The 11943-nt window shown below is 38.4% G+C and overlaps 1 protein-coding gene across 1 annotated transcript in view; it reads right to left on the bottom strand.

Annotated features, from left to right (window-relative positions):
- Positions 1–4391, bottom strand: part of LOC107556778 (thyrotropin-releasing hormone-degrading ectoenzyme-like) — a 7836-nt gene extending 3445 nt beyond the window's left edge. Inside the window, exons 1-3 of the mRNA XM_016239984.1 lie at positions 4376–4391; positions 3291–3315; positions 3–255 (exon numbers count right to left, since the gene is read on the bottom strand). Of these exons, the coding sequence (XP_016095470.1) occupies positions 3–255; positions 3291–3315; positions 4376–4391 (294 nt within the window). The remainder of the gene's footprint in view (positions 1–2; positions 256–3290; positions 3316–4375) is intronic.
- Between the last annotated feature and the right edge of the window lie 7552 nt (positions 4392–11943).

The raw sequence follows: 11943 nt of genomic DNA on the forward strand, positions 1-11943 counted from the left end.
ACTGCTTCTCTGTAGGTGAAGTTGCACACGGCCCAGGCCAGGTAGTACGTGGACATGCGGGGCGTCCTGGAGAAATGGTTGGTCACCCATCCGTCCTCGTCAGACGTCGAGGCCTCCACTGGCATGTTAGACAGCGACTGATACGAGCTCTCGTGTTTCAGACTCACTCTGAATGTGGCTTTATAGATGGGCTCGTCGAAACACGGGAAGGCCTTTCTAGCGTGAGTCGGTGAGAACTGCGTCACCGCGAGAAACCTGCAGAATAACACCAGCAATGAGAACATGAGAGAGAGGTAAGGTGAGAGAAATGTCTGGAACAATTTATGCTATTTAAGTATCTCAGGAGTCTGGGCTTCATTAAACTGGCTGTCACATGACTTTCCTGAATTCAAATTAGCTCTGACTGCCATATCTGAACTCATCGCTGTGCATTTTTATCACACTAATGAGCTTCCTGGTGTGAAGATGGACAAAAAATTTTACAGCTTTTTGAACCACAGCAACTAAATTCCATCAAATGTCGACATATAATAAATCACACCAGAATTACTACACAGAAATAATGATATCTCTGTCACAACAGACTTAGTCAACAAACTGACAGCGTGAACCAATTTAGACGACAAGGAAATAATAAAAAGCTGTCAAATTCATCTTACATGTAGTTGGATTGGTGAATGTTAAGTGAATCATTAATAATCTACACATTTACCACATCAGAATCACATCTGAGTCTGAATATCATTATAAGTCTAAACTACAAACAGCTTTAGAAGTTTTCTATTAAAGTTAGAGAGCAAGAAAAGCTGTGAGCTGCATTCCAGAAAGCTGCATTAATGAACATTAAAGCCCGACTCACAGGGAGATTTGGCTTTGACCACCCACAGCATGACCAGCAGACGGGGGAGAAGGGTTTTCTGCTCCTGCATTTCTATCACAACTTTTTACTCTCATTAGCAGCCGTTCATGCAGTAGCAATGTATAATGAGTCTATAATGTCCCATCTGTTTACCTCCCCTTCATTCCGATATTTATAGATGCTAGTACCATTTAAACATCTTTACACTATTTAAAGAGAACAGTTGAGACACAGGCAGGAGGTGATGAGAAGTCAGACGACTAACACACACAGGAGGAGATTCTACAGGGATGTCGGAGTGAAAATCCCTGCAGCGATACACATGGAGGCGTTTGAGTTTGTTGTCTAATGTGACACGGCTGTACCTGAAAATGTGTGAAGGATGAAGGAAAAACTGATAAATCTCCAAAAAACACCAGATGATCAGATGTCGGTTTGAAGTGAACTAACAACACAGTTCATGTGGCCAGGTCTAACTACATAAACACGGGTATTTTCTCAATCCTGCGAGATCCCCGCCGTTCAGCGTTCACGAGTGTACGAGCAGCCAGCAGGTGCTGATTACACTAAACTCAATGATCTTCACAGCCTGTGGAGCTCAGAGCTGCTGTGGGACGCTGTCTGAACATCAGCGTGCTGAATTTATCTCAAACATGCTCTTCAATGGACCTTACAATATCAACACCTCACTTTGTGCTGAATCAAAAATGGGGTTGTTAAAGAAACGTTACACTGAGCCCTTGACATGCTGTTTTGCAGCTGAAAGCAGGAAGAAGTCCAGCAGTTATTGCCAAGACAGAAAGGCAACTGGAGGATGGACAAAAGGTTTATGAAGTGTGTCCATGAAAGCGATCCCTTCAGGGTAAAACAAGGTTTAAACATGTCTCAAATGCAGGAAAACGTGGGGCAAAGATTCAAACATGAGCCATTTTTCCCTCAGAGGACAAAGAGTCAGAAGCCAGAAAACAAGAAATACTGAGTGTTGTCTAGCTGAAATCACTCTGAATATGAGGATGTAAATGGCTGTAAGACACTATAATTAATACACATATGAGCTTAAAGAGCTGAATAATATGATATTGGGTGATCTGGTGGTTTTCAAAAATTAAAATGGGTTGCCTTAGTGTAAACACTAGCACATTTCAACCGAACACCTAAACCCAACTGTCTAATCTCACTTTTTATATATTGATGCATTATAGTAATAATTGTATAAATAGTTAAGATAATGCTGCAGGTAATTTTAATGTAAATCTAACTCTGTGTGCATATTTAGCACTGTGCTGGAAAACTTCCCACGGTCACGTCTCAGTGTCTGACAGTAAATGAATTGTTGAGCGTCGCGTCAGACACAGCTGTGACTTCAGTACCCAGAGATTTGACTAGTGTTTATTCAGATCTACATGACCTCTGACCTCCCTAAACAGCGATGAACAGTGACTGTCTGAGACAGAGACAGTGCAAATTACATGCAGACAGTAGTGTTAGAGTTACAGGTGAACTACTCAGTTCTCAAACGTAACCTGAATGTGAATATTATGAATGAAGAACCAGAGATTATATCTTGTTCATTTTAACACATGCTGTAATAATATTTGGAAAACAGCAACATTTTTAGCCTTGGCAGTTGTGTTAGTAAAACTTATCACTTCCATGTTGTACTTGACACTTTACAGACATCCTGACATCTGCACATCACATGTCCCTGTGACAATACAATGTTAAGAAGCATTTGTGAGAATGGCAATAAAGACAATCTCACAAAACGTATGCATTTAATTATGGCAACCAGAGTTTCAACTAAAACGCAGCGGTTGCTGTTATAAGATGTATTACAACCTATTTTTTAAGATGATGCCGTATTCATTAATGATGGTTTCGAAGTAGCAAACATTGCTACTGAAATTATTAGATTTTGGTGTAAGCCATCAAAAATACTAGTTAGGAGAAGAAATTAAGATAATTACAATATAAGTCTTGTTGGTATTGCACTAAGATGCAAATAAACATCTACATATCAATGTCATCCAGCATCAACATAGCATCATTTGCATACAATAATATCACTGACATGTGAATCTCACAAGAATCAATATTCACTGTGATCCTTAAAGAAGTGCTCACTCTCCCCTCAGAAAATTCCCATTAAAACCATCATTTTTACATAATACCACTGTTAATACAGTTCCTATGGGAAAACTGTGGTAACTTGGTGACAGTAGGATTCTTCTACACTTTTTGAATCAGATCCCAAATTGTTTATTATGGTCAGTACCTATGGTATTTTGGTTATGGTACATTTCTGTGAAAGCACTGGCCAAAAAAAGTGCTTAATTGCGCATATGATCGTCAGGCAGCATCAACAGTTCTGAAGCTAACAGCAGAAGATTATTATAACAACACTTTGACTCGGACGCTGAAGCGCTTTTACCTTCTTTCTCCATTCAGCACTTGTACTTTGACAACAAAAGCATGAAAGGTGGAGGTGTGTAATGATCAATTCAATAAAATCATGCAGGTTGTGTGGGGCAGAAAAGAGAGAGCCTTTCTTCTCCCTATGAGTAAACACTATGTATAATAATAACAACTGTACAAAACTAAAGGCTGCTGTCCATGGTGCTGAATCAAGGAGTACTATTTCAGCACCACTAGTACAACTTCACTGAGAAAAAGTTTGCACTTCCAACAAAGTCACAGAACACTATTGCCATCTGCCATTGGTTGGTAGATTCTTAAACAATGCTTGAAAAAGCCACTTTTCAGGGGAAATCAAACTGTTACATATAGTAGTTTCTACATATTAAGGTTTTTGAAGATTTATACATATTTAAAATTACAAACTTTAATGTGTTTGAACATTTTTACTGCTTAAAACATTTAGATTGTGTGGGGCAGAAAAGAGATAGCCTTTCTTCTCCCTATGAGTAAACACTATGTATAAAAGTAACAACTGTACAAAACTAAAGGCTGCTGTCCATGGTGCTGAATCAAGGAGTACTATTTCAGCACCACTAGTACAACTTCACTGAGAAAAAGTTTGCACTTCCAACAAAGTCACAGAACACTATTGCCATCTGCCATTGGTTGGTTGAACAACAATGCTTGAAAAAGCCACTTTTCAGGGGAAATCAAACTGTTACATATAGTAGTTTCTACATATTAAGGTTTTTGAAGATGTATACATATTTAAAATGACAAACTTTAATGTGTTTGAACATTTTTACTGCTTAAAACATTTAGCCCCAATACAATATATATATATATATATATATGGTCTATTTATATATATACAAGATGTATAAAACTGCAAAATCACTACAAAACTATTTCCTTGGTTTATAAATTGTTCACCCTTTTTTAGCATCAACATTTTCTTTGAGCAGTTTTGTAGTGATAGGTAGGTAACGCTAGGTAATTTAATTAACATAATAAAGTGAAGCAAAAAAATTTATGTTTGTTTGTTTGTTTTATTAAACTTTTCACTAAATTAAATATCACAAATCATATTTATTTTACACAAGTCTGTGGCCATGCACGCCTGTAAATGACAGAGCATCAGTCATTAGGCATTAATCACATTACAATACATTCGACAAATAATAAACTTCCTGCTCTGTATCGTGGAGAACACGATTGCACAGTGTTCTGGATAATAGAGAGCCATTTTCACAACTGTGTTGGTATTTTTAATACACGTTTTCTTTCTTGTTTGAATTAATGTTGACATTTATTTACCCTTTATCTTCTTTTTTAGGAAAGATGCCATCATTTACCACAGCAAATGCTTCTGACTGATGACAATGTGGTCTCATTGTTTGTAAGAGACCTTCATCCTGATGTTTCCAAGTTCTTTATCAGGTGTTCATCAGGCGTTTTGTTAGTTTTGGATGATATTCAACAGTTGTTCGAGGTCCAGATGTCTGAGCTGCCTCATGAATATCTGCTGATCTTGTACGTATCAGCAGTTGTATTTGGTTGGTTTGGTTTAGCAGACATCAAACCATAAATGTATGTTTGTTTATTTGTTTTATTAAACTTTTCACTAAATTAAATATCACAAATCATATTTATTTTACACAAGTCTGTGGCCATGCACGCCTGTAAATGACAGATCATCAGTCATTAGGCATTAATCACATTACAATACATTCGACAAATAATAAACTTCCTGCTCTGTATCATGGAGAACACGATTGCACAGTGTTCTGGATAATAGAGAGCCATTTTTAATACACGTTTTCTTTCTTGTTTGAATTAATGTTGACATTTATTTACCCTTTATCTTCTTTTTTAGGAAAGATGCCATCATTTACCACAGCAAATGCTTCTGACTGATGACAATGTGGTCTCATTGTTTGTAAGAGACCTTCATCCTGATGTTTCCAAGTTCTTTATCAGGTCAGTTTTGTCTCTCAGAAAAAGAAAAAAAAAAGTTCCGTCATGAAACTCCTTGGGGCCAATAGTTTCTAACTCTATCTGATATAATTTCATCATCATTCACATGGCACAGCTGATTGGTTCTTTTCGAATCAGCAGTCAATTAGCTTGCTGCTCAACATTCAAACACTTTCATCACTGTAGCAGTTTGCAGTGTGCTTTCAGAAACCCTCCACCTTCCCCAGCTCCACCTGTATAGATCTGCTATGGGTAATTTCACATATGTTATATGTGCGGGGTAAATTCATGTACGTTAGATGTGCAGCAGCAATATTTCATACATGCTTACAGCAGTGTGTCTGTGGATGTATTGGCAGTAGCAAGTCTCGGTTCTTGCCCTGCCGCAGCAGAAGCAGCAGCGTCGCAGATCTATTCTGCCAAAACCAAACACGTTAACATTGCTTCGTATATGACCATGCTAAACTCTAACTGTATCGGTAGAGCAAGAGCATTTTGATGATCAAGATAGACAAGGTTAGTAAAACTCTTCACATATTAATGTTGAAGTGAATAATGTCCCCTTCAAGGTGGAAATATTGTAATTACAATTTACAAGCACATGAGTGTCCATGCAAGCGAAGACTTGTTTACGAGTGGAAAACTTTAGAGGGAGTTTCCGAATTGATCTATATAGACAAGTGTGAAGTAAATAAATAAAAAATTATGTAACAAAAAATGATAGAAATAATCATTTTGAATTACGTAGTTATTTGGGTTTATTGTTTACAATATAATTTACTCTTTTTTTTTTAGATTGGTTCCATGTTATGTATCTGACTTGAATGCATAACAATGAATGCCCGGAATGAAGCTTGGAGGTACAAGTTTCCCAGATGCACTTGAAGGTAAGATAAAAATGCTTGGGGTTTAAAGAGTCATTTAAAGGTAAAAAGTGAATAATGTCCCCTTCAAGGTGGAAATATTGTAATTACAATTTACAAGCACATGAGTGTCCGTGCAAGCGAAGACTTGTTTACGAGTGGAAAACTTTAGAGGGAGTTTCCGAATTGATCTATATAGACAAGTGTGAAGTAAATAAATAAAAAATTATGTAACAAAAAATGATAGAAATAATCATTTTGAATTACGTAGTTATTTGGGTTTATTGTTTACAATATAATTTACTCTTTTTTTTTTAGATTGGTTCCATGGTATGTATCTGACTTGAATGCATAACAATGAATGCCCGGAATGAAGCTTGGAGGTACAAGCTTCCCAGATGCACTTGAAGGTAAGATAAAAATGCTTGGGGTTTAAAGAGTCATTTAAAGGTAACTCTGTCGACCCCTTGAGGACAGAGGATTGTTTCCTTCATGAACATATTGGCATACTTGCAGAGTTTGTTTTTGGCCTTAATAATCTGTAATTGTATATTTGGACAGACCTTTGTCTGATTAATCCTAAAACTGTATGTAATGTAGCTGTGAGTGCTTTGCTGGGGGAAGTGGATTCTGTCCAGGGCGGTGCTGATTTTTCACATCAGTCTAGAATTCATCCGTCAGCAGTTTCAATCACACACACATTTGACACTCATTCATAATTCATACGTCAGATGGATATGATATCGAATAAGCAGTAAGTATGACACAGTAAGACGGCAGGGAATTGGTATTTTTACCCGCCGCTATGATACAACCTGACTGTGCAGCTGATGCAAATGCTTTTGTTCACCAGTAGATTGAGGTGCATCTGATTAAGAGACATTTCCAGAGAGACAAATGCTGAAATATTCTTGCTTACTCACGGCGCCCCAAAGAACACATTTTTTTACCCTCAAAATGTGAATAAAGTTGGTTAAGTAGCTTTAAATGAAAAGCTTTTAGCAATGATAGAAGTTACTGTGGAATGAAATGCGCCTGAGGATGGAAACACTGTTTCTGGATCTGAATGTTAATGTCAGCTACCATTACCCAGAAGCCCTCATGCCTCTTCCCACTGATTATGAGGCACCAAAGAACCTCGTCCAAACAAACACACTGGCCATTTCTCCGTCCAGGTCAATAAGTTTGTCGGTTTGCTCAGAATTCATCGATCCGCAGTCTCTTTATCAAGTGAACTGCTCAAACGAGGGCTGAAAAGGCACTGGACCGACTTACACCTTCTTACACATGAGTCACTGTGTAATGAGTGTGACTCTGAGAGATACACAGACTAGTTTCTAGCTGTATTATAGGGAAATCAAGCATGTAGCTTTTAATATGGAGTTTTACAGTTTAAACAGCAACTATTAGCTGTGAGTGATGGTTCATTGTAAAAGACAGCATTTTGTATTTTCACAGTTATGAGGCACAATTCTGAGCTCTACTATTGTTTATCATAATGCCACGACATTTACATAGTGAATCTTGGTTCGGCTTGAACTTTAAGTAAAGTTGCTTTATATAATAGGTTTAAAATGATACATACATGACAAAATGACACATACATGACAAAATACATAAGATTACCCTGATAAATGTTAAAAACCATGGTATTACCATGGTACATGTGGGGAGCAAACATTGTATTATAATGGTACATGTCCAAATACCCTGTTTTACCATGTTTTTTCTATACCTTATGTAATTATAATCCAGATGTAACAATGCATTTATTTATACAGTAAATGACTCGAGCGTTTCCATGCAGCATCATCACGACTGAATAATCAATGCAGTTTTGACACTTATTTGACACTCTTCAAGAAAGACAGAACAAACAGCGGCTCACCAGCTTTACATGAGGGACAGAAGAACTTGAGGAGACTCAAACACACACTGAGCTGAAGATTCAGTAAACACTCGATACCTGATCCATGATCTCTGCTCATTATACTAGAGGATGATGGAGGTTTCTATTATCATCACACTTGATCAAAAATAACTTAAGCCTTTTTTAAATAAGAGGAAATAGCGTATCAATGTGACCTAAGAGGTGACATTAAACTAACGCCTGAGTCGCTCCTGAGATGCTCGGCTCTTCTTTTACAGCACAAACACAGTTCCTCGTGACAGCTGATGATTTATTGTCCATTCAGCAGCTTTTATCTCGTCATCTTGACAAACTCTGATGATTTCCCAGGATCAAACTACGCTTAGAAATAAAGCAGCCAGGCAGGTTGAAAATTAACAATCGTTTGGGGTCCAGGTGTCATTTCTCCTCATTCCAATTAAATGAGCAATAAAACTTTATAGGTTAGCATATTCTTTACATTTAACAAGCAAACTGTGGTTTGAACCATAAACTGATACAAGCTCAAATAACATGCTTGATAGTCCAATAACATGTCTGTTTTATGTGCAACATTCCCCATAAAATGAAAAGTTTCACCAAACTCCCAAAGAATCGCAGCAAACAGGGATGATCCGTAAATTGTTTGAGCTGAGTTTTTTCCCGTCATTCTCTCCGCTGATTAATTACCATTATTTTCTCCACTGGTTGTCGAGGCAACAGCAGTGTTCTGCGCTCTCAGCGCTGTTTGGGCCGATGGCAGTATGTAATTAAATATAAGCAGTTGCTATTAGGACTGGAGGATACACTGTAATTATAAGGCTTTGCTTGTTCCCTGTGGTTTACCAGTCTGCTGGGGAGATGCTGTCACTCAGATGGCCGCCCAGACGCCCCCAAACACTGATACAGAGGTCCGTCTGTTCCTGAGAGTTTGTGTGGAGATAGGAAACATTTTGTCCAGTCCAGGTGAAGTTAGAATTTTGTTAACAGAAGCCGTTTATCACAGATACATAGAAAGATGTGTACGTGAATCACAAAATGATATTGGAATATGATAGTTTTGCAATATTAATATAAATATTAGCCGTTTTTCAACTTAAAAATAAATAATATATTCTATATTTAGCCCATTTGCTTACTGCAAACCAATATTAAATCTCATTTTATAATAATTAAAGAAAATATGCATGTGCACTTAGTATCACAATTACCTCACATGCAAAAACACCATTAACAGATCAAGTTTCCAATGACCAAAAAGGAAAGTGTGTGTGTGTGTGTGTGTTTGAGAAAAAATTCTGATAGGAAAGAAAACAGTGTGACTCAATCTTTTTGTATCCTGCTATCCTCATGTGTTAGCACCTGTAAATCATTTCCTATACTCTTATCAAGGACGATATTTAATACAGGAAGTCAAGAGCAGAAATCCATATCAGAGAAACCAAGAAGCCAGATGGATATTGAGCAAATACATGTAACTATAGTGTGATATTGAGCTATATGTGCATGAATCATGTTTTCCTCTTTGGCAGGTCACGTTAAACAAGCTCGCATCAGCTGATCAACGTCTACCTATAGGGATGTGACACCCATTACAGCACACATACTGTATATAAGGTGCTTCGGTATTATCACCAGCTTTCGTGTTGCTCAATAGCTAATTACCCTCCTCCATTCCCAACTCCTCCTCTCGTCAGTCAGGATTCGGCCTTCTGATTCTCCTTTGAATCAGACTAATTTCTAAAACGTTGCATTAAATTATTGAACTTTTATGATATCTGCAATACATTTATTTTGGTTCTGTTCTGTTTACTCTGGGGGGTTATTGCTGCTTTCCCTGCTCTTGTCCATACTAGGCTGCATGGATGCACAGGGAGTTCTTGCCCAGAACACAACCATACCGCCAATCCAAACTGTATGCTATTTGTCAGTCATCTTTGACAATAGTGGTCCTGACAGAAATGGTTATTCATTACTTAATCAGAGTTAGGGCTTTTATTAAAACATTAAAGCTTACAATATATATATATATATATATATATATATATATATACTGTATATATATTTCTGATGTGAACCACAAAGGCATCCAGATGCTTTTTGCAATAACCAAGGCCCATTTCTGATTCTCAGACGGACATATGGAAAAATGTGCTGAGCATTTTAAATTCTGACAGTCTGGTCAGGAAGAGACGAGACCAGACACATTGTGAGCAGTTGAAACATGGGAAACTGAAGTGCCTGGGGCTTCTATCAGCGGCCAGGATTGTGATGAGTTATTGAGTTTGGGGAGGAGATTTGAGTTTGTGCTGAGGTAAGCTTGGACAGACCGATACAAATAAAAAACTATGGAAGCAATCCAATGCTCGATAACCCACCTCCACCAAGACCCCTTCAGACGGCTTACATTGTTAACAAACCACCAACATCCAACAGAAAAAAGACTGAATCAAAGGAACCAGTTCACCAATGTTCAGACAATAAAGCTCAGCATCTGTGGATAGAACTTCAGTTTGTGATTGACTGATCTAACATCTTGTTACGGAGCCGACGATACGAGAGACGTGCGGATCCATCTGCAAAGCTTTTATTTAAAGGAGTGGTCATAAAACAGGCAAGGTTCAGACAATGGCAAACAGGTATATGAGGGCAAGACGAAGAGTAATCCAAAACTGGCGTGAGTCAGTCGGCAGCAAACGTTATCCAGAGGGCTTGACAAGAGGGGAAATCCAATAACACGAGCAATAGTCCAGGCAGGAGCAAACAGAGTCCGAACGGCGAGACAAAAGTGCAATCCGAGAAACACAGGCAGGAATCAGAACACGAGAAAACAGGCAAGGCAAGACTAAGACTAAACAATGAAAACTAGAAATGGCTCCGTAGAATAGCTATCGCTAGGTGAGTGATAGGCGCTAAACAATACTCGGCCGTGAATGGTTGTTTGAGTGAGTGTTATATAGTGACTGTGTGATTGGTTACAGCTGTGTGCAATCAGTGCAATGAATGATGGGATATGTAGTCCGGGATGACATGCAATAGTTTGTGTAGTGCGAGAGTCAATGTAATGGAAGAGTGCCCTCTGGTGGTGATTGAACGGAAGTCCATGGACAGGATTCGTGACACATCTATTCTTTATCATCAGTTCTTCGATGAGTGTCGCTTATTAATAAAAACAATGCAAATGTAAAAGAAACTTTTTTCTTTTTGTTCAGACTGTGAAATACCTGAAAGCTAATTTGCAGATTTAAGAAGCCTATAATCAGCCTTTTACTGTCTTTGTTTAGCCTCAGTCAACAACAGAAGCTTGAGAACGTGCTGAAAACATCTGAACTTGAACCTGTTCGTGCCTCATTTTCTCCCTTTGGGTTTGATGCAGGAAACTCAAGGTCAACAGTCAAACTGAAGGGAGCAAAACAATGTGGCTGCAGTGCCTGAGCAAACCTGTTATCATCTGTGCGACGCAAACTGAACGCTTTCGTGATATTTGTCCCCGTTGACCTCGGACACAGAAATACAGAAGCCACTGCAGTTCATCGCAGAGAAAATAGGCTACTTGCACCTTTGTCACGTTTAACTTCTCCAAGCCTATTTTTTATGCGCCTGTGGCCTCCATCCATTCCTCTTCTTTCTTCCTTGCTGTTTGTTTTAATGGGAGCTGGTTCTCATTAAATCTCTTGAACTCATTTTATATGTGTTTTCAAATTGAATCTGCATCTCTCCAGGCGCTGTGTGGGACTCGCTCGCATAAACCTCCTCATTCGCTCTTTAGACACTTTAAATCCTCCCCGGCCGACTGGAGGATTTCCCAGACAGATTATCATGTTAATAGTCAGATCGATCCGTCAATGTCACGCCGTCGACTGCTTTACATTCTCAAGTATATGAAACTATTTTCAGCTTCTCTGTGTCTTCTGGGTCACGCCCGGATTCACAGACCC

Source organism: Sinocyclocheilus grahami, unplaced genomic scaffold, assembly GCF_001515645.1.
Source record: "Sinocyclocheilus grahami isolate Dianchi unplaced genomic scaffold, SAMN03320097.WGS_v1.1 scaffold579.1, whole genome shotgun sequence".
In the NCBI taxonomy this organism is placed as follows: domain Eukaryota; kingdom Metazoa; phylum Chordata; class Actinopteri; order Cypriniformes; family Cyprinidae; genus Sinocyclocheilus; species Sinocyclocheilus grahami.